General features: G+C 35.1%; 1 protein-coding gene across 5 annotated transcripts in view; it reads right to left on the bottom strand.

Annotated features, from left to right (window-relative positions):
• Positions 1-577: 577 nt before the first annotated feature.
• HNF4G (hepatocyte nuclear factor 4 gamma) overlaps positions 578-24,694 on the bottom strand; it is a 70,623-nt gene continuing 46,506 nt past the window's right edge. For 2 of the 5 annotated variants that reach the window (XM_032222783.1, XM_032222782.1), the window contains 10 exons: positions 22,338-22,509; positions 21,855-21,902; positions 19,288-19,382; positions 11,288-11,394; positions 9,031-9,189; positions 6,500-6,587; positions 5,339-5,491; positions 3,801-4,037; positions 2,778-2,897; positions 578-1,196 (listed from right to left, as the gene is read on the bottom strand). In XM_032222783.1, the coding sequence (XP_032078674.1) occupies positions 1,078-1,196; positions 2,778-2,897; positions 3,801-4,037; positions 5,339-5,491; positions 6,500-6,587; positions 9,031-9,189; positions 11,288-11,394; positions 19,288-19,382; positions 21,855-21,902; positions 22,338-22,483 (1,272 nt within the window). In that variant the 5' untranslated portion in view covers positions 22,484-22,509 and the 3' untranslated portion in view covers positions 578-1,077. The other 3 variants (XM_032222785.1, XM_032222784.1, XM_032222786.1) reach the window with 3 other exon arrangements.

The following is a 24,694-nucleotide window of genomic DNA, read 5'->3' as shown; positions in this document are numbered from 1 at the left end:
GAGGTCTTCTAGTCCAACCCCCTGCTCAGGCAGGAGACCCTACACCACTTCAGACAAATGGTTATTCAATCTCTTCTTCAAAACTTCCAGTGTTGGAGCATTTACAATTTCTGGAAGCAAGTTGTTCCACTGATTAATTATTCTGTCAGGAAATTTCTCCTTACTTCTAAGTTGCTCCTCTCCTTAATTAGCTTCCACCCATCCCTAATTAGAAATGAATGCTCCATGGATCCATTGGTTAACAAGTATCAGCAGTCACAGCCTTTTCTGTAGTAGCACCTCACCCCTGAATTATTATGTTCATGGTGTCCATCAATGATACCTACAGTCATCATGCCAATCCTTGTAGGAAACATTTTGGCAGTCAACCTCTGTTCTGTATTCAAGAAAATGAATAACTGTTTAGATCAAGGGTGTCAAACTCAATTTCATTGAGCACTACATCAGGGTTGTGTTTGACCACGACAGGGTGGGGGCAGGGTGGTGTGGCCAGATCGACATCACTTGTGTTGGGTGTGCTTGTCGTGGCCCAAGTGCTCTGCCAGCGAAAATGGACTCCCAAACTCCGTTTTCAACTATGAAGGCCTCTTGCAACTCTCTGCCAGCGAAAATGGAGCTTGGGAGTGCGACCCTCCTGAGCTCCATTTTCCCTGAAAGAAGCACTTGGGGCCATGTCTAAGAACCCCCACCAGGCTAGGTCCGGCCCCTGGGCCTTGAGTTTGACACCCCTGGTTTAGATTAATTGTTAAAACTTCTTGCTTTACTTTTTCATTATCTCTATATTTTATCTAGTAATTTTATTGAAATCAGATTTGCATTCTGTACACATTTTAAATAGTTAACACATAATATGAAGGGGCAACATATTAATGCTCAAAGGCATTGCAAAGAAGGCACAGCTTTCAAATATTAACATCCACAAATATTTCAATTCAGGCATTGAGCAAAAATTATAAAACAAACAAACAAAAACAAAACTCGTTTTATTCTATCTGGATCAAAGTTATCTACCCTGAGTTTGTCAATGTCAAGATTGTTAATGCAGTGCTTACAATATAAAAGAACCATTGATCAATATCACAATGTTTTTTGTTTTGGAAGTGATTGCTGTGAAATGACTGTAACTTGGTTTGGAGATATCTTGTATTCCTGGCCAGAACCTTGTGGAGGTGAAGGTAGTGGAGTTTCAGGAGTTGCTGGAAAAGAATTTGAAAAGAAATTATCAATAATCAAATCAAAGCTGTGCTAGTAGTGTGGAGTGGGCGTGGGGGCAATAACCAGCATTGACTGAACTGAATTTTAAATAACCACAACTTTTATTTGTTACTGCTCACACAGTTTCATACAGCACTGAAGTATGATCCAAAAATTAAGTAATCTGACTGTTGGCCAATTCCACTAGATCAGCTGAAATAATACTGAAAAAATCAAAGGTCCATCTAGTGCTACTAAACCACTAAACCTAAACTTAAGTTACCCTGCAATCTGGATGGCTTGCAAATGACAATCACAACAAGACTCCCGAACTTAAAACAGAAATGAAAAGCAGGCAATTCTGGGACCAATGGCAAATTCCTAAAAAATAAATTTATTCAGATTTCTTCTGTGTGTAAGAAAATGTGAATTCTAAAAATAGAAGAGCAATATGGAAGGACAGAAAGAGAAAGGTTTTATCTGTCTATTTTTAACTCAGGTCCTATCATGCTTCATCTTCTAGAATCCTTAACATATTAGACATTAAAAAATGTAGACTCAGCCTCAAAATAATTTCTATCCCTAATGTTAACTAACACTCAAGAATAGCTTAACTATGTTATAAGATAATCATTACTGCCCAGCATATATTGCAATACTATGTTGATATTTGATGATGATGATGATGATCTTGATGATATGACCCAAATAATATCACTATTTGACTCTTTGTTGATTCTATTGACTCTAATGATCTAGCCAAGAACCTGAAGTAACAGAAGTATCACAGTAAAATGCACACTGTTCCAAATAGGATTGACTTTTGCAAAATTAGTAATGCCAAATACAGAAATCTTAAAATTTATAAATATATTGTGAATTCCATTGTTTCCTATTAAGAGTTCCAGTTACATTTGGCAGCTGATGGTTGTTTTTCATCTATCAACTATCAACAAGTATTGTGAATTGTATTTATATCAGACAGCCTTACTGTCTGATATATTATATCCAAATCAATTTGATAATCAAAATGAAACAAAATTTTGAATTTCAAATCCCAAGAATACTAGAATGAAAATGACTACCTGATGAATACCAAAACTATATGTGAAAACATTATTTTTTTATAAAACTGGAGGGGAAAACCCAAATCTCATTAAATTTGGACAATAAAGCAATAGAAATACAATCATTTAAATCACAATTTGGCAGATCAAAAGGCTGCCATATTGTTATTGTTGAAAGCAATTACTAAGCAAGTAAAAATTATCTGTTCATAGCAAAATAATGAATTTGGAAGGTGTCTGGGCATGATAACAATTTCAGTGACATTTTGGCAGAAATAGAGATCTGTTTCTGTATAATTTCTGGACTAGCATTGAAGAAAAAAGATTTCTTCCTTCTATACGGCATCAATATCTATGGAATTATGGAATGAAAATTCCTTGAGATTATTGTTAAAAGTAAGAATAATTAATTAATCAATTAAGCATAATTTAATTAAACAAGTAAGTAAGTAATTAGTAATTAATTAATTAATTAACTATATTTATGATCAAATGATCCATTGTTAATCAACTTACCTATCTGTTCCATATGAGCAGAAGCTGTTACTGAATTTATAAGCAGAGTTTGCCCAGTAACTGGATCCTGGCCTAGATGAGGATGAATTGGCTGGAGATTAGTAGCATCATTAAATGTACCTGCAACATTGTCATCAAATGAATATCAATTCAAGTGAATGGGTTGCTACTATCAGAAGTATGCTTTTCTAATCAAAAAGGAATTTAGTATCCCATTTACAGGGAAAAAGATAAAGATGAAAATCAGTATAAGTTAACTTCAATCTAACAATTAGCTAAACATGAAAGCACAGATGATCAGTGTTTTTCATGAAAAAGAAGTTCATAAACTTAGAAGCTCTGAAGAATTTTAAGTTTATTATTATTATTATTATTATTATTATTATTATTATTATTAATAATAATAATAATAATAATAATAATAATAAGGTCACAATCATAGACATTGCAATACCAGGTGATAGCAGGTTTGCCAAGAAGGAACATGAAAAAATCACAAAATACCAGGACTTAAAAATCGAAATTCAACGACTATGGCACAAACCAGCAGTGGTAATTGCAGTGGTAATTGGCACACTGGGTGCTATTCCAAAAGCACTGGAATTACATTTAAAACAGTTAAAAATTGACAAAATCACCATCAGTCAAATGCAAAAAGCCGCACTGCTTGGATCTGCACGCATATTACGAAAATACGTTACGACGTCCTAGGCCCCTGGGTGGGGACCGACTAGTAACCAATGCCAAATCTGGCGAAACAACTGGCCGCTGTGATACAATTGTATAACAATAATAATAATAATAATAATAATAATAATAATAATAATAATGATGAAGATGAAGAACATTGTTTAAACACAACAAAAATTAAAATCCATCATAATGTATGATTATGATTTAATCAGTACCATGTTGTACTGATTCAAATATTTGGCCATCCTGAATAATATTATTTACTATAATTCTTTTATGATTTTTCTCCAGTCATAATAAAGATGAGCATAATTTAATCAACTTACTCACCTCCAAGCAACATTTCCTGAAGTAAACTGTCAATTTTAATCATACCAAATACTTTTACAAATTGAATTTGTTCAATCATTTGCCAGGTGATACTCTGGAGTGTAGGCAGAAGCAACAGGAGTTCTCCAAAGCGACCTCTGGAGTCATATTGGTGATCATTGATGTAATCCTCCAAACTCATTTGAACTTGAAATCTCATGTTCCTGATCTTCATTGCATTACTCAGTCCCTTTGCATCTTCAAATGCAGAGAAATGTTACATAAATATACAACACATAACTGGAGAACTTAACTGAATCTCAAGAATTACTCTCCTGACTCTCCTGTGATGCGTCTACTGGCTCTAAGAAGATGATGGTTCTGAATAAAAAAAAATAAAGCCTCAAAGAGACCTAGAAAAAAGTGGGGGAGTGGGCTACCTGATTATACCAGCCCTGACAGTTTGATCACGATTTCTTTTTCCTTAATTTGTTTCTATTTTTTTAAAAAGACACAAAATGGCAGTCTTCCAACCTCCTTTTATGGTAAGTACGGAGGACTGAAAAAATAGCCACTGCATTAAAGACCCAGTTATCCTAGTCTCTGTGCTGGCAACATTCAGAATCCGTTGATTAAAAAACTCAGCAATGTTTATGTTTGGAAAGTAATCCTTTCGTCTTAATAGGATAACATGTGATTGTAAAGAGCAAAGAAAAGCAACCTTGCACATGCTTAGAAGCGCTTTCTAATTTAAGATTTTTAGTATTATTTCTGTCACAGAAAATATTAAGCCATGTTATGTGGAAAGAGTTCTGAAACTTTCTGGAATGAAGCTGCAGATGATAGAAGGAAACAAATAAACGAACATTGAATATATATGTTGCCTTGAGTTTTCTATAAAAACAATAAAGGTGAAATACAAATAAATAAATAAATAAATAAGAAAGAAAGAAAGAAAGAAAGAAAGAAAGAAAGACATATATACATATATACATACATACGTACGTACGCACGTACGTACATACGTACCATCATCTGAATGTGCCGAGGATGCCAGCAGGATGAACACTAAATCTAAAGAATTTATCTTGAACAATCCATGGCTAGTGGCAATAAATATGTTAGAGAAAATCTGGCAACAGATAAGCTCTCAAGGCCAGCCAAGGGAAGGAACCCTGAGGTCTCACACTTAGGAATTTAAGGGCAAAATGTATCGCCTGCTCTTCATCAGTTTCCAAAGCTGCCTTCGCTTTCTGTTAGTCTTTTCTTTAGGAGTTGGTGACACAACCTAAGGCAGGGTTGTCATAAAACCTTTTCATTTCTCAACTGGCACGAGGATTAAAGTTTTTCTGAAAACCTAAAATATCCATTATAAATCTGATGTTGTCCAGATAATTCCCAGCCAGCGCTCTGACGTTTCAAAATAAGTTTAAGTAAAATCCTGTGGATCCCAATCATATCAAGACCTAAATGACAAACTAGATGACCTATAATATCTCTGCTTATACTTAGAAAGCAACAATTTTTGTTACACTTGGAAATGAAATTCTGAAATATACCTGGATCAAAAAATACAATCGCCTTTAGGCACGCATATTCATTATCATCAATCTGAATTTCCTGAAATGGTTTAATGAGTTCATCCAAAATTCGGTTTGCTACTCTGCTAATCTCTACTTCAGAACTGTTGCGGTGGATAACAAAATCATTACCTGAAGAAATAAAAGCAGGTCAAAATTATTAATGATATATGTAGCTTAAAACTACAGTGCCAATTACCATTTCCACCCCTACCCCACAGTAATTTGAATGAAAAAATACACCTCATTGTGTTTTTCCCACATGTTATATGTCACCAATAATCTGCTTAATTATATAACCATGCAAATATAATATCTTTTCATTTCATAATTATGTACTTATCTAAATATGTGTATTTTTGGAGTCAAATCTGGATAAAGTAGATCTATATATAAAACAGCTGAAAGGCAAATACAGTGCAAATTCATGTCCTGTCACAGAATCCCCAAAAGCATTTGTTTGACTGCTCTGAAGAACAAAATCCTACATGTTCCATTTGCCTGTGGTCAATTGCTGAAGGTTGTGATTATACAGTATGTTCAAAGCTGAGACTAAGACATTACCTACTTTTCAACTTTCAGTTAAGTTTTAGGGGCAAAAGAGAAGAGCTCCTGTATGAACCAGCAGGATCTAGCAGGGCCATATGAATATTTTTATCCCCAAGGAATATGTCCAATAGCAGAGAAAAGGAATAAGGCAAAGGCTATGCAAACCATATGTAATAGATTGGGAAATGAGCCAAAATGTTTTCTTCTGCCAATCATGAGGAGAAATCCCTCATTTCAAGGGTCATGCTTGTGGAAAAGGCAAACAGGTCCAGAAGCAGTACTATTTTGAGTGTTTTTCTCAAAGTAAAATGTCTCTCAGAGTAATTATAATGGCAATAACAACAACCTCAACTACTTCATCTGCAAAATAAAATTTATAATGTATGGTAGCAATAGTAAACTCTGATTCACTTTTTAAAGTATGAAGAATATTTACTTTAGTCCTGCTTCAGGATTTAGTAAACATTTTTTGTTTTGTACTGTTAATTCTGGATACAAATTAAGACACTCCAAACTGAAATCCTATGCATACTTTTCAGTAAACATAGTTAGGGTTTTATTGATAAAAAGCCAAAATAAATATAACCTAACCTAAAAGAATGATGTCTCTGTAAGCCATAGACCTTTTTGCTGCTCCAAGTAAAAGATGTTCTCCAGCATGTGCTCTTAACAGAGCAACCTTAGATATATATAAAAAAAAACAGCAGATAAAACATCAGTACAAAATGTACATGTACAAATGTAATAAAATATTAAAATAGAACATTAAAGGAAATCAGAACCGAATTAGGATTAGGCAGTTCCTATTATCTTTAAAGTCTTCTTCTTTCCCAGAAAAAGAAATGTTGAAGAATGAGACTTCACTTCCAAAATCTACCATATTTTTCGGAGTATAAGACACACTTTTTCCCACCCTAAAAGAGGCTGAAAATTTGGGTGCGTCTTATATACCAAATATAGTCCTGCCCACCCACTGGCCCCCACCTTTTGGCTTCTGCCTCCCAGCAATTTGCCTCCTTGCAGCAAATAGCCTGTTTCAGTTTCAGCACAGCCTGATTAGCACAAGCAGCTAATTGTCGGTTGAATCGGCCTCCCGACCACCAGCTGTTTCAGGCTGCAGGGATTACCATTGCCTATTGCCACCTCCACGCCCCCCGTTTTCAGTCTCCATGTGCTCCATTTTTCACATTCTGATCCCCATCATCCGGAATGGGCAGAAAATGGGTTGCACAGAGGCCAAAAATGGGGCATGCGGAGACTGAAAATGGGGTGTGGGGCGGCGGCAATAGGCTATGGCAATCCCTGTAGTCTGAAACAGCTGATGGTCTAGAGGCTGATCCAACTGACAATCAGCTGCTTGTGCTAATTGTGCTGAAGCTGAAATTGAAACAGGCTGTTTTCTGTTTGCTGCAAGGAGGCAAATTGCTGGGAGGCAGAGGTAGATTTTTTTTCTTGTTTTCCTCCCCGAAGCTAGATAAGTCTTATACTTCGAACGTCTTATACTCCAGAAAATACGCTATTTGAAAATATTTTTTTGCTTTTAAAGAATTCATTTTCCTGATAATTTATTTCTTGAATATTTTTGATACCTAAATATCTCATGAAAATCAGTCAATGGCACTGAATTCATATTACCTTAAGCAATACCTTAATTGTGGATAGCTGATCTAATAATAGCTAGATTCATACAACATCTTGAAGCCCATAAAATCTTGGATGTGGCCCTCCTCAAACTCATCACAAATAACCTAATGAGGCAGGAAGTGGATATATACTGTGAGGCACCTAGAGTTGCTCTTGATAGAGAGATGGGTGGCTTATAGGTTTAATAAATAAATATACGGTGTTTGAATCATTCCTGCCCTTTAAAACAATAAAATATATCCATACTGTACTTTTGCCTATTAAGAAGCCCTAATCAATTCCACATAGTTTATTAATGACTACATGAACATAAGGTCTAAGGTCTAAATGACCTTGGACCAGAAGAGGAAAATATTTAAACTATTGAATATAGTTACATTAACTTATCTTTTATAAACAGAAAATAATTATTTATTTATAATTAATTAATTAATTTTAAATTGAATTGAAATTTAGTATTTCTCTTTCTTTCTATCTCTTTTTTGCTCTATGTTGTTTTGCTCTATGCTATCTTCATTTATGATGTACAAATGTTAATAGCTATGAACAATAGTTGACTACGAAAGATACAACAATAGTTTTTTCACACCAACATGAATTCAATTTTTTCCCTCTTGCTCTCCTGAGTCCTGATGTAGTTATTCCACCTGACTACACTAGATTCATGCTCCCAATCCTTCTTTGCAAAGGAAATAATCTGGGGGGTTTGCCACAGAATGAAAACTAAATGCAAGTTTAACACATGGGTTACAACTATGTATATTTTCTCATACATACATTTTCTTTTTTCTCTACATGGCAGAAGAAGGCAAAGGGGGAGGGGGTGTCAAAGGGTGGGAAGGAACATGAAAAAAGATATTTCTAATTCTCAACATGCTTAAGAATTTTAATTTTCTTTTCAGAATAATTTGACAGTTGGTGATATAGCTGTATTATTTTTAATTTCATTTTTTCCAGCACTTTGAAGCTTTTCCAGTTTGAAAATAATAGGAATTCTATATGATGCTTTATTTTGGAGTTTCACAGAAGTGTGGGAAGTCAGTCAATTGATTTCAATTAACTACTGAAAGATAGAACTTTCATATGCAGTTTTTGCACCAAATTACATTCTCAACTGAAATCAAGTTTAAAAGCCAATTTTCTTCCATCAAATTCTTATCAAAAAAATAACAATGCAAAGCAACAATGGATTTTCCAAAGTCATACTTTTTTTTTCAGCAATCATATTTTCCCTTGACTTTCTACTGAAGGCTTGGATAAATATATTGGCTCCATCCTACGTTACAGAGAATTTTGGAGCCTTATCCTGGTTGACATTACCCTAGGGCTGAATCCTACCACACTTCTTTTTGAGATTCCATAACCAGTTCTGTGTGAATATAAATGTAAAAATCCTTAGTTTGATTTTAAATCATAGAATGATATTCTTCCCAAACTGAGAGAAAGCGTTTAAAACATGTGCTTTGATTATTTCATACCTGGTCATCCAGCCGTAGTTCACAGAAAGTTGGAATATATTTTGCCCATTCTACAAGAACCAAGAGCTGTTGCTTCATAGATTCACAAATATCACTAATACTTGCAATTTTCTTAACACTGATGTCAGTAGTGCCAACATTTAAACTTGAAAGAGGAATCTGTGTGATACAAAAATTCAAATTGGTTAAAGATTCAAAACACTATACCAGTCTTGATAAGTTACCATTTATAAATGTAGATATAAATAAAGTTAAATAAGTTAAAATCTGTATTATTTAGGATTCAGAAATTCTATTTTATTTACTTTCTATTTCTGAGTATATTAGAAATTCTATTCAAAACTCATATATTGATTATTTAATATGCTTCAATTCTCCATATATTATATCTTAAATTACTTGTTCACTATTAAGCACAATTTTAAAAATAATAAATCAGAATAATATAAAACATTCATTAAAATAGTTGTAAGTCAAGGACTTACAACTATAAGGGGAAAGAATGTAAAAAAATAGAAAGAAGATAACAGTTGAAGATACAGATAAAGGTTGAGTAGTTATATCTACTTTTATATCTACTTTTTGATGAATTTATAAAATCCTCCAATCAACCAATTCTAAAGCACAGACAAAAAAAGAGAAACATAAAATAATAAAATAATAATAAAATAAAATAACAAAATAAAAAATAAAATAATAAAATAAAATAATAAAATAAAATAATAAAATAAAATAATAAAATAAATAAAAGCAATTAAAAATAGTTAACAATTACCATTAATCATTAAAAATAATTACAGATAGTTCTTGACTTACAACTACTTGTTTAATGATGGTTCTAAATTATGATCATCTCACAAAAAGTTCTTAATGGGGTCAAAGATCAGGCCTACATATTAACTCTGTTTCAATAGAGAGTCATACTTTAGGGCCGTAATGGCGAACCTATGGCATGCGGGCCAGATGCAGAACCTTCTTTGCTGGCACATGCGCCATCACCCCAGCTCAGCTCTCCGTGGCATTTCTTTCATGAGCTTCTATTTTCCTGAAAATGACAAAACAGAAGCTCATGAAAGAAAAAAGATCTTACCTCTTGCACACTGCCACCAGCTAGCTTGTCTTCGGGTCTCTGCTGGGCGTGCACGCATGTCCGTGCAGGTGAATGGACATGCACATGCTTGCATATGTCTGTGCACATGCATTTCCACGCATGCACACATTTGCACACACACACATGCAACTTTCAGTTTGGGCATGCGCAGTTTGGGCACTTGGGGTTAAAAGATTCGCCATCACTGCTTTAGGGTATTTTTTGAAGACATCTGCAGCTGTAGAGATGATACTGTGGCAAAATGTGCTCCAGATTCCAAAGAGGAAGAGCAGAAATAAGAGACAGCAAAATTTAGATTGTTTGGTTGGGAGGAAGAAAGAAGGTTAAATCAGCTCTTCTCTAGAGGTTCTCAGAATATATCTTTAATGATATGAGTAGTTTACTTTAGTTGGGTTAAGATCTCTGACTGTAGGTGTGGAACAATAAAGGAAAGTGATTAGAAGTAAATTTGTGTGTCTTTCTTGGTTAGGGAGGTTTGACAGATGTCCATCTTGTTCATATGCAGTACAATAGAAACAACTGTTCAAAAACAGCTAAAAGATTGCAGAAGAAGAAAAAAAAACCTGATGAGCTGAGAGTCAAAGCTAAAGCAATTTCAAGGAAAACAAAATGTTTTAGAAAGAAAATGTGATGTCTGTTGGTTCAGGCACAAAAAAAAGAGTAAGAAAAAGGAAACATAAGTAGAAGTATTTTATCTACTGAAATATATGAAGATGTTTATGTATTATATAGTAAGGATTTGTATATTATATCACATCATCTCACTTTTATGGTAATATAATTTTCACCAATACAGCAAAAGTATTTAGAGTAGATGTTGCAGTCCTTGATCTCCCTCTGACTTCTTCATGCATATTCCAAGTGGTTGGAGAAACATTTCATAAGGACTCCTTACAGATTATACCTGATGGCGATAATGGTATCCTTCTCACCTGAATCATTCAGTTAACTATTTTGAATGTGAAAAGTGCATTGAATGATATTACAAAATAAGCTGAATAAAATTAGAATTCTCTTCAGAGAGCCTTCTTGCCTTATTCCGTTATTACAAATGCAAAAAGAATAGATATGGTTATAAATAATGGACTCCGAGAGTATTCAAGAGATTGAGGTGACTCTTTAGGCACTGATAGTAGATTACTATACCTGACGAGAAAGCACTTCAGCCTGGGACAGTGTGTTAATAGAAGGAGGAGCACTGCCATCAGAGGTGCTTCGTCTGGTACTTATTCGGTCCCGTTCATTTTGAACAGCTGGAGGAAGAGGAGAAGTGGAAGAAAAAGAAAACATAAGGTATTCATATTGGGTTGCATGCAAAGAATTGCATTGAATTGCATTGAAGTGGTATTACAAAGTTATATAAATTTAAGGATGGTCTTACTCATATTTCGCCATGGAGAAGAATGACACCTGTGTTTTAATCGTTATTCCTGGCAATTGTAATCTATATATTGTTCCTAAATTATTAATTTCTGCTTAGAGCAAACACTATCTGTGAACAAACACAGGAAGCTGTGTTCTGTGTGGGGGGGGCACATGTGTGGGTGTGGCATGTGCATGCACTCTTAAAAAAAAAGGGTGTGCTTCTGTATATGTATGCATGCCAAGAAAACTTGTCCATATAATTTCTAGAAGGCTAAGAGGCACACAGACCTGAGGTGACATGCACATAAATGAAAGCTAATTTGTCTTAGTGACAGATGATTCATAAGAAATACTCATTTTAAAAAGATTGAAATAAGTTGACAAATATGTTGAAGAAGAAATGAAAGACACAGTGATTTTGCATTTCATTAGTAACAGAATTAACAACTACTTCCTTTTAATTAATCAACTAATAGATTTGAATGGGGGTTTATTTTTTTAAAAAATATTTTAATGAAATTGTGTCATCTCAAAATAGAGATTTTAGAGGAATGTAATTCACAAGGAAGCAAATTACTTGTAGAATATGTTGGGGAAGCAGTCAACCATATCAAGGCTTATTTTGAGAAATTTGAACTTAGATATTGTGCACTAAAATTGATCATTTTCTCCTACAATAGATTTAAATATTCTGTATCTACACTTTTTCAAACTGGAGCAAAATAAATTCTTCACCACCCAATACTTTTTATACCTTCTGTCTCAGCACTTGAAATTCTTGAGGAGAGCCAAAGAAAATATTCCTGCATGTAAAAAGCAAAGAGAGAGAGGGAGGGAGGGAGGGAGAGAGAGGTAGAGAGAGAGAGAGAGAGCCCCCAAGCAGTGGTGGGATTCAAAAAAATTTACTATCAGTTCTGGAGCGTGGTTTGGTGGGGATGGCATGGCGTGGCATGGGAAAGATACTGTAAAATCTCCATGTCCACCACACTCCTGGGGAAGATTACTGCAAAATCCACATTCTCCCCCCAAACAGCTGGGACTCAGGAGGCAGACAATAGATGGGGTGGAGCCAGTCAGAGATGGTATTTACCGGTTCTCCAAAGCACTCAAAATTTCTGCTACTGGTTCTCCGGAACTGGTCAGAACCTGCTGAATACCACATGTTGCCCCAGAGGAATTGAGACACTACCCAGGATTTGCTTTTATCTGTATTCATGTTGCTAAGGAATGTCTGATATTGCCTGTCTGCAAACAGAAATACACTTGTTGGGATATGGGATAATTTGGTTGTAGCACCTAATTATAGTCCAATAAAAGATGACATGGTGGCTCAGTGATTAAGATGCTGGGAATCGGCTGGAAATCTGGCAGCCCTGGTTCAAGACCCAAGCGCCAAGTGGCAGAGTGAGCTTCCATTTTCACCCCACCTCCTGCCAACCTAGCAGTTTGAAAGCATATAAATGCAAGTAGATAAATAAGTACTTTGGTGGGAAAGTAACAGCGCTCCATGACTTTATTCTGGTCACATGACTGCAGAAATGTCTTCAAACAATGCTGGCTTAATGGCCTTGAAATGGAGATGAGCTCTACCCCCTATTGTCAGCAATGACTTCTTTATCTTTTTTTTATTCCAATGATAATTAACCTAGCTGTTTGTTTTCAACATTTAAGAGTATTTACTCTAATGGATATTTCTCTGTGTTTTCAACTGAAAATTTTAAAGCTATTTTTGTGTGGCTATTGTAATGTTGATTCATTCATTGGTTTTTCTTTATTATCCAAATTTAATGTTGAATGGCTCATGTAAATATTTTTTTATCATAAAACTCCAAGATATTTGCAAGGAAATCATAGAACACCGAAACATAGACTGAAATATTAAATAGCCAGCATATCTTCTTTTTCTGTGTTCTATAACATTTAAAAAGTCTAGCCATGTGATTTTATAGGTTATCAAACTGATAGGATACTTTAAGAATTCTGGCCCTTACATAATCAATATAGAACTATTGAAGGTAAAGGTAAAGGCCCGCCTCACTCATATGTGCTAGTTATTCCTGACTCTAGGATGGAGTGCTCATCTCCTTTTTAAAGTCGAAGAACCAGTGTTGTCCAAAGACATCTCCGTGGTCACGTGACCAGCATGACTAAATGCCAAAGGCACATGGAACACTGTTAACCTTCCCACCAAAGGTGGTCCCCATTTTTCTACTTGCATTTTACATGCTTTGGAACTGCTAGGCTGGCAGAAGGAGGGACAAGTAACTGGAGCTCACATGGCACAAGAGACAGAACTATTGGGTGCAAGCAAAAGAAGGCTGTTTCACCTTTAGAAATTTAGAAGACTAAATTTCCTGTGATGACAAATTGTACTTGCTGAAATACATCTTTTATGTGACTACTAGAGATGTATGAAAAATATATCTGTATTTCTAGAGTGTTCTACCTCATGTGTGCATGCATACACAAACAGACACAGACATATATACACACAGAGAGAAAAAAGTATCAGCAGAAATTCCATTTTTTTCCAGAGAAAAGAAATATTGTAATAAAGAGCAAGAAAACTAAAATGATCCCCACTAAAAAAAATATCTCAGTACATCAAGAGTATGTTGGCTAATTTTTTTTTAATCAAGGAGGGAGGATGGATAACTACAAGAAACTATTGTGAAGTCCTACATGCTTGTGGGTAGAACATGGTATGTAGAAAAATAAAAGCATGTTGAAAGCCAAGAGCTGAAGGAAGTCTGAGAAACAGATTGCATTGTTCCTATACAGTACACAATATAATCTTTCCACTTTCACCATTTATGACAGATTTTTCCATCATTTCCCAAACTAGCTTAACTAAACACATATGACATGTTAGAAATGATACATGAAATTCAGGTTTTCTCAAAATATTTTTAAGACATTTAAATTCAGTATTTAAAACATAATGCAGGATTTATCCTAAGAAAAAGCAGGTAAGGTGGCAATTCCTTCCTCCCTTTCAGTTCTCGTGACCATCAGACTCCTTTTCCTGAAGACATTCTAGATTCTTTACAGCAAAGAGAAGAAAGACTTTGCATAAGTTTCATTCACTTTTTTTTTTGCTGTGGGATCAATTTATTTTGTGGACTTTTGTATTCCTCTATAGCATTTCATGAAGTTTGTCCACTTCAAGGATAAAATACCTAGACAAAAATTGAGCAATGTGATATTTGCAATACAATGCTGTGAGACATGTGCATATCTGTACATTGGTGAAACAAAGCCACTTCACAAGTGCATGGCACAACATAGGAGATCAAACCCATCAGGACAAGATTTAGCCGTCCATTTGCATTTAAAAGACAACAGTCACTCTTTTGAAGACTGCAAAGTCCACATTTTGGATAGAGAGGATCATTAGTTTGAAAGAGGTGTAAAATAGACCATTTATGTTAACATTGCATTGAGCAGCCCTCCTTCAACAGAGGGGGAGGGATAAAACACCATCTATCTCCAGTCTACAATGCAGCTTTTGCCAAAGTGCCAAGAACATTCCACAACCAATTACACCCAGAGGGCAAAGATGGCCTCAAGAGCTCTCACAGAGAACATGAATGGACCAGTTAATTGCAAGAAATACAATCCGTCCCTTTCCCACCACCACCATCCAATCAGAATCTATCCTTCCACCACTAGCAGCCAATCTCAATTGTCAGTACCTATCCTCCATCCCTCCCTCCCCACCAACTGATGAAGTTTCTTGGATGAGAAATGAAATGATTTGTTCCTCTTCCTCAAGAAAAAACAGTCCAGCTGCCTTTTGAAAAAGCACTTTTGAGACCATAATCATATAAAAATATACAGGAAGAGGCTGAAACTGCAGCAAGGAATATCCATTAAAAGGAATAAGGCTACATTTCCCACCCACCACGGAGGAGTTTATGTATAAGGGCATATCAAGGGTAGAAAAGCATAGTTCCAGTAAAGGTATCTTTTTAGTTCATACAGAACCTTATCACATTTTGTATGAGCAGTGATTTTATTTCCAGTTATCTATTTGTGCTTTTTAGTGAAGCAATCTGCATCCAAGAAGTTGTAAGCAGCACCAATGCTTCAATAAAAAATGTGTTCAGCTTACTATACAGTATTCACAATTTATATGAAGAATGAACACACTTTATGGTGAAGACACACTAGATTCTTAGCCAAGGACATTCTCTGATGGGCCTTTTATTAAGGTCATAATAAGAAACGTCATACAGTGATAAACACTAAATGATAAATGATCATGCAGACATGAATCAAGAATGATGTCCTAGTTTTTTTTTTTAACTGGAGAAATGCTATCTTTCTCATTCCTTAACTCAGCACCTGAACAACAAAATGAAGTTAAAAGCTTTAAACATAAAATTATACCAGAGATATCCTCACCTGTTTTGATTTGCCAAGCTAAATAGAAAGGCTGTGTGGGGAGGAAAATGTAATTTTTAAGTTTCCCAGTAATAAATACTTAGCTTGCATGTCATTCATCTTGAAAGTGTTGTTGTATGTGTGTGTGTTTCATGAAATAATATTTGTAGCATGAAGTGCTGTTAAAATATGAAATCTGGAAAGAATATGAAAGACAAGCATAGAATTCACTGATATAATTCTTCATGACCAGGAAAGTTTTTCTCCCTTAAATTTCTTCAATTTCATATGGTACATCACATCACATCCTAGGCAAGTTTTCAAGTTAACCTTCCGTCATAAAGGGTAGGGAAGACATTGATAGGCAAAGAGGGAAGAGATGAAGAACAATAGAGTCATGGGAATATCAAGAAACCATCAAGAGCATTCTATAACTGAAGTTTTCGGATGATTAAATCTCAAATAGCCATTGTACAGCATCAGGTCCTGATGAACAATAAAGATTGCAAAATGTGGTCCAGAGACTATTTGGAAGACTGTCATGATAATTTCTTTTTACAGATCTGAAATTCTTTAAGAAAACAATGATGTTGCTGTTCTATACTTCAGCCTTTCTACAACAGGGTGTTACAAAGATGTTTCAGCAATGTATGCTGGCTGGGGATGATGGAAATGAAGATCCACATATCTGGAGGAGAGGCAAGGTGGCATTTGGCAAGGTGATTTTGAATGTGTATTTGGCAGTATGTGTCCTTGAACTCAATGGAACTTATTTCTAAAAAAGCAAGCATAGGTTTCACTATATGAAATTAAGCAATAAAGTATTGCTGTCCTCCCTGCCTCTCATGCACCATCTCAGAATAAGTAAACTAAACAGTTTTCTAGAAATAATCTGAAACTGAGCTGACAACATTTCTATTTTGAATATGTCAATGGCAATTGAAAAAGAAATTTAAATGTTATTACTCTTAGTTTACTAATGGCTTTGGTATTGCTATTTCATTTAGATTTGAAAATAAACCACAATGTAACTTTTCCAAACAGAATTCAGAACAGATGGGATTTGTATTTGTTTATGATGCAAATGTATAAGCTTCCTCTTTATCCAAAATGTTCCTCAACTCAATTACTAATAGGGTTAAATTTTAGACTTGTATACAAAGAGCAGCTGGCATGGATAGTCATTTCTTTCTTCCCTCCCCAAAATTTTATTTGTTTGTTTATTTAATGAAAAACAGGCTCTGTGGCTACAACTAGAAACCGTTGAACCAGTTTCCTCTTGTTTGTTGTTCAAAACTTCCCTTCTAGCTTCTTCTGCTATTAAAGTGGGGGGGAGTGCTCATAGCCCATAACTGTTATATGGGTGAGGTGGCCTTATAAGTCGAATGACTGAATAAAATATTTCCCTGTTGGCTGTAAAGCAGCTGAATTAATGATTTGCTCCAATCTGGTGAGAATTGGGGGTGTCAGGTGATATTAAATAGCTTTTTTGCCTGTAAGGCTTCCCAGTTGCACTTTCAGAGGCTCTTCTTAATTACTTTTAAGGCAAGTGTTTTGGAGAAAAGCCATTTTGCAATGAATTGTCAAACCTAAATTGTTCTTCAATATCAAAACGGATGGTTTGCACAATAATACCTCAAGTAATTTGTCTGAGAATTTTTTAAAAATCCCCAGAAATATTTTCAGACTACATGAAAATAGAGAAGGGGTTCATTATTATTTTTCAAAAGTAATCGGGTGATCATGAAATCATGTATATATTTCTTTAAAGAACCTGGCACACTAACAACATCATCTGTAAGAAAAGTAGCAGAACCTGAGGCAAAGTCAAAGCCTACAATCTCTACATAGCCACAAATGGACTATGTCCAACCTTTCTTGAAATCCTTTGACCCTTTTCTAATGCCAAGACAGTGCTTCTTGTGAAGAGGCATGATTAATTAACTGGACCTTTACATATGGTCCTGATGTTTTATGCCGGACATTATCAGATTCTTGGCAGAGAGATTTCAGTAATCTCTGAAATGACCAGATAATCCTGTAATGTTGCCTGGGCAGAAGGTAAACTCCAGAGAGAAAAACTGTGATCTTCATAATGTCTGATACAGCTATAAGAACGCCAGTCTATATAGACATGAAACAAACATGGAAGAAATTTCTCACTTTTATATTTTAGAAAATAAGAAATTTCCATCAATCCACTGTGGATTGTTTTTCCTAGATTAAGATAAACTGTTAGCAATTATCTTTTCACAGGCCTCTGTGAAGAGACACTGAGTTGAGCCTTTAGCAAGATCTGTTGCACAATTCTCTTTAATACCTTCTTGTATACTTTTCCTCATTCAGCCATTCATTTTTAGGAAAAACTTCTAAGTACAGTAAATACTCAGAAATATGATTAGCCAGAGGACCAAGCCTCTCACCCCAGTGATCCAGTCTATGGTCACAGATTTCAATCTTGCCACATAATCCTACTTTGACTTCTACATGCTGAAATAAACTTAGACTTATATACTGCTTCATAGTGCTTTACAGCACTCTAAGTAGCTTACAGAGTCAGCATATTGCCCCCAACAATTTGGGTCCTCATTTTACCCACCTCAGAAGGATGGAAGGCTGAGTCAACCTTGAGCCTGGTGAAATTTGAACTGCCAAATTGCAGGCAGACGGCAGGCAGCAAAAGTAGCCTGCCATACTGCATTCTAACCACTGCGCCACTGTGGCTCATAATTCAGTAAAACACATATTTTACTTATCTAAGTGTAATATTTACTACTACCACTAGTACTACCAAACCACACAGTTCTCTTTCATGTATGAGATGGCAAGGTTCTCTATGCATAGTTTTACTATTCACATCTAGTTCCATCAATCATTCTTTAGATCTTGTATAATTTATACAAGTATTAACAACCAATATGTTTTATAAAGAAGTAAGAGTAATATTAATAATAATATAGCATGATTCATACCATAATTGATAAATTACCATTACGTTTCTCAATTTTTATGTGAAAAGCTGAAGCCAAAAGAAGTGCCACACTAAAATTCATCTAAAAGGATATTTCCTGAGACTCTATTAATTCAAATCTTCTATCTAAATTCAGCATTTAATCTATGAAATCACAATAGGTTTCTCTCTCACTACTATTTATTTTACAAAGCTTTGGAAAAAGCATTTTGGTCTTATGATACATTGAATCTTATGTTTATATATGTTTGAAATTACCACACAATTTTTTTACATTTTTAACAAAAATTGCATAACAATGCAATGTATAAAAGATATAGTTAAACTTCTATTTTTTTAAAAAAATCCCTCTTCAAGCTAAGATATATCAATGTTTAGTACATATTCTTACATATTTTATTTCCTGATATTTTTTTTTAATTACCTTCCTTCTTCATCCCAGCACGAAAGCACTTTTTTAAGCGACAGTATCTGCACTGATTTCTCTTGTCCTTATCAACAATACATTGCCGGCTAAATCTGTTGGACAGAATCAAGGGTAAATATATTAGAGTACAAGTACAGGAGGATGCTGATTAGCACAAATGAAACAATTAATGGGCACTGTCAAAACAATGTCTTTGACTCTCAACCTTCGCCACTATTTTTTCTTTAATCAGACTTGAAACATTTCTCTTTGCCATTCTTCTAACAGGAATAATTCCTTCTGATGGGCAAGTAAAATCCCATTAGGTTATTCATCATCTACTGAAAGCAAGGCATATAAATTCCACTCTCGGTTTCACGAATGCTTAGGATAACTCTTTTGGTCTCCCTTTGATCTGTTCCTGCTGTTGAATATGATCAGGAGCAAAAAAACAAAAGAAATGAGTCCTGTTAGATCAAAATAAAGGCTTATCTACTTTAGCTGTTAGTTTCCAAGTGGTCAAAATGATGCTTCTATAAAATAGCCACTCAAAAGATTAAAGCATCGTCTCTCCATATTATGTGTACCACGATCTGGATCCAAGAGATATTGCTTTTGATCAGAAAAGGTCCATTTATCTTTATTAATAGCAATTGATAAATATATCTTTTGAGCAAATTAATGAATTAATCTGTCAATGAGACTCTCGTCAGAATTAACAAATATTTCAAGCCAGAGACACATTGAGGCTACCTGTCCTGACATCATTATTTCATACTAGGACACTGTTATAAACTCATGTAAGAACAATGGGGAAAAGCAAAGCAGTTTCTTTAAATAATAAAAGAGACAGGAATATATCCTGATCAGAGAGAGAGTGAGATGGGGCTTTATCTACTGAATACCATTAGAGCATCATTTTGAGTAAGGAGTGGTATAAAAAGATGAGCTATTGTGTTTTAAATGAGCCAGTAAAACGAGGCACATACATAATCCTTGATTCACCATAAATGAAATCTCAAAAGATGTGTGCAAAAGACTCACCATTTTCCACAGCAACACATACAAATTGTGACTACTTGAGCCAGAAATTCAAGATAACAAATATCTTGAAAAGAAGACCTGAATCTACAATAGTAATAGTGGAGGCAAAAATGCATTTTAACCTCGGCAGCAATCCTAGTCAACCTTCTCAAAAAAGGAGAAAAAGATAAAACAAAATGCCAGAGGGCACTTTGTAGCACAGATCTAGTCATACTTGAGGGGGAAAAAATAACAGAGATAGGAGAACTAAAAAAATAAAACAAGGGACTCACAGTAAGGCAACAAGCACAGTAAGGCAACAAGAAGTAGTGAAAGCTGGCAGAGGAATAATTTCTGAAGATCAAAATCTATATTAAGTGCTACTTGGGAATAAAATGGAATGGAGTTTAACATTGGAAATTGGAATAAAATTGGAGTGGAGTTTAATATTAACATATCTCAGGGGTTGCCACAAAAAACAGGGAGTCAAACTATTTTCCAAAGCACTTAAGGGCAGGACAAGAAGCAATGGACAGAAACTAATCAAGGAGAGAAGCAACCTAGAACTAAAAAGAAATTTCCTGACAGTCAGAACAATTAATCAGTGGAAAGATTTGCCTCCAGAAATTGTGAATACTCCAACACTGGAAGTTTTAAAGAAAAGATTGGACAACCATTTGTCTGAAATGGTATAGGATTTCCTGCCTAAACAGGGGATTGGACTAGAAGACCACCTTTCCTCCTGCAGCCAAATATATACAGTATATCCAATTCAGAAAAGGAAAAAACTGGCATTTGTTAAACATATTAATGCTAACCTGGCAGCCTTTCCCAATCTGTTTTTACCCAAATGTGTAGGCATTACAACTCTCACAATTTCCAGATAATATGAGTCTTAATATATCTATCTATGTGTCAAGTTAAAGACATAAATTCTAGGTATCCTCTATGGTACAAATCCATGAAGACTTTTGCTTATCTTTTTTTCCAGTTTAATCACATTTTAAATACTTTAGTAAGCACCAAACACAATCCATATAATATATCTTGAACAATGTTGTGGTTTTGCTAAATGAACTTTGAAGTGATCTTCAAGTCAATACCTCTTTTGGATGTATATGTATTAGCAGTGCTTTTACCAGTTTTGAGTATTTTTTCACTTATGGCTCTTCTGTGAAAACTGGACTTTGACATTTATGACTTGCTTATCATGACATAATTACTGCAATCTGCTTTATGTGTGATGCCCTTGAGCATTCTTTGCAATGGAAAAGCAGGAAATATAATTAATAAATTAAAATTTATAACACCAATGACAAACCTGTTCAACAACCAGCATATTTTGAGGCTTAGTTCAAAGTGCTAGTTGACCTCGAAAGACTCAATACTTCAGATCATATGATTACCTTATTTATCTTTGCATGTTCTATGCAACAATATCCATTCATTCTCATTGGGAACCTGCCAGCTGGGTTGAAAGAAGGGTCAAGCAAGGATCTAATTTGGAAACATTGCTACAAGTGACAAAAGCTTGATTTCACCCAAGATCCAGGAAGCTTTACCTTCTCATTCCCACAAAAAGGAAAGCAATTGGAAGAGATTCTTGTAACCTAGGGAGAAGTCAATAAAATTGTTTAGGTGTGGCTCTGGTTGCTTGGGCCTGGTATGCAATCATTTCTGTACCCACTTTCTAGAATTATTCCAAGATATGTATGATGAAAGCCAGAATTTCTCTAGAAAGCTTTCCTGAAAGACTCTGAAGCTCTTTGGCTTTACCAGTTTTAGTAATAATGGCTTAATTTCAGATTTTAAGTTAGAATTTATGTTATTTTTGTATGAGCTCCCAAATCAAATATTTTTAATTATAGATACCAGGGACTGAGGTTGGTACCTTTCATACACAACTGTGTTATTGTGCCCTCACTTCCAATATTACTTTTTTCTTCACCATATGCTCCATTCTGGGTTTGGAGGAAAGATAGAATAGAAATATGTCAACATAACACAGAGAAATAAGAAGTCCTTAGCAGTTATATTGCTCTCACCTGCAGCTGTAAACATGGCTCTTTCGTATGCTACGCCGGAAGAAACCTTTGCATCCATCACAACTAGAGGCACCATAATGCTTGCCAGTTGCTCGGTCCCCGCATATTGCACAAATGCCACTAATCACATTGTCAGTACTGTTCATGTTGAAAGGTTCTGCTGAGCAACTGCCTGAGGAAGGAGAAGAACAAAGTCTACAATTAGAAGATGAACACTGACTAGGGAAGAAAGAGAAACACAGCATGGGGTTAAATGTTACCATCCTGAAGATTTTACAGCTCATCTTTTTTAATTTGCTCTTAGAATTTATTTTGTTTTATTAAAATTTATTAAATTTATACACTATCTGTCTCAACTTAGTGATTCTGAGCAGTTTACAATAGCATAATTGAATCATACACAGGAAAAATGAATAAAAGTTTAGCTTAAAAACAGAGTTAAAAACAGGTCAAAACCTACAAGTGAAGATAAATGAGTTAAAAAGACTAGGAGGTTAACAAAGCAGCAGGAGTAACTCTAGGGTACCAGCCATCCCCAGAGAATTATACTTTCAGACCTCCATGCTAATTGGCAAAGCAAAGTCTTGATGCTCTTATGTTAAAAAACGAAAGAAGAGTGAGGATTCACCTCACCTCTGGAAGTAAAATGTTCCATAAGACAGTGCATCAGGTGAGAAGGCCCTTATCCTAGATCCCACCAGTTGAAACTGATAGCATGCCCTCCTGCTTGATTGGATGGGACAAGTATATGTAATTAGGACAAGATGGTTTCTCAGGTATACTGGTCCCATGTCCTGAATGAGCTTTAAAGGTGATTATCAACACCTTGAATTGGACTTGAAAGCAAACTGGCACCCAATGCAATTCACATAGCAGAGTATTAAATGCACTATCCTAGGGATACCCAAAACATTTGCAGTGCTGCTTTCTGCATCAGTTGCAGTTTCCAAATACTCTTCAAGAGTAACCCCATGTGAATCACATTGGAGTAATCCATCTGGGAGATTACCAGAGTAATCCATGGGAGATTTAAAAGAGAGCTTCTCCATCTAGGAAAGGATATAAGTGACACACAACCTGAAACTGAGCAAAGGTTCTCCTGGCCACAGATGCCACTTGCTCAGGTATTGTGAGTGCCGGAAGGCCTGCAGATTACACACCAGATTTGTCTAGGGCAGTACTGCAGATGTTTTTAGACCAAGGTACCTTTTACTATTGTACTTACCTTTGCTTTCTTTTGTGACAGGTATTCTACTCTATTTGCAGGTCTTTGTATTTTGTATTTGTCCTGTTGTTTATCTTTTATTTTGTTGTCTCAAGTATTGCAATGTCTATTTTCTAAACTTTTGTTTCCAGTACACATATTAATATTTACATTGGAATTATGTTGATCTTATACTAAATTTAGTTTATAATAGTTTATAACTAATCAAACTATATTAATGTAAGTGGAAAATACATTGCTTGAGTTGCTTATCTCTAATTCTGCCCACAATTTTGTTCATTCTTCCAATCTCTTGTTAAATCTCTTTCATTTGGTTAATCAGCAAGTCAAATATATGTGAAATATGGGTATATTTAAATAAATAAAATGAGTGCACCATTCAAAATAACCAGAACACATTTTCTCTGTTACTATTGACCATGATAATGAAAGGTCAACTCTATTTTTATTTTGCTACTTAATTTTGAAATACAGAATTATCCTTTTTAAAAAGTGCAACAATACTATTTAAGTTACTATTTAGGGAGCCAAGGTGGCGCAGTGGTTAAATGCAGCACTGCAGGCTGACTGCTAGATCAGCAGTTCAGCGGTTCATATCTCACCGGCTCAGGGTTGACTCAGCCTTCCATCCTTCCGAGGTGGGTAAAATGAGGACCCGGATTGTTGTTGGGGGCAATATGCTGACTCTGTAAACCGCTTAGAGAGGCCTGAAAGGCCTATGAAGCGGTATAAGTCTACTGTTATTATTATTAAGTTCCAACTAACATTACTGAATAACAAAGTAATTCAATCAAACATTTGTTCTTTTTTTGTCTCCTCTTACAGCCATATCTGCCTAATCTGCTTTATATCTGACTCAGTCATGATTGCATTGGAAGGAAAAAATAAATATAGACATTTACAATTCAAATCCAACTAAAGTTAAAAGTTACTCTAATCAAATAGCAAGAAATTATCTCAACTAATTGCAAAGATTTACCATGGTTAATAAATGACTATTGTTTGCATACTGGAAATCTAGAAATAGGACTTTACAGCCTGTTAAATATATCAAATCTAAACAGACATAAGAATATTTTCCAGAGTAGCCTTTAATTCCATCACCCTAAATCCTGCTGTGCTACTTCATCAT

This window comes from Thamnophis elegans, chromosome 8 (assembly GCF_009769535.1).
Source record: "Thamnophis elegans isolate rThaEle1 chromosome 8, rThaEle1.pri, whole genome shotgun sequence".
Classification (NCBI taxonomy): domain Eukaryota; kingdom Metazoa; phylum Chordata; class Lepidosauria; order Squamata; family Colubridae; genus Thamnophis; species Thamnophis elegans.
This window is presented reverse-complemented; position numbering and strand designations above follow the sequence as displayed.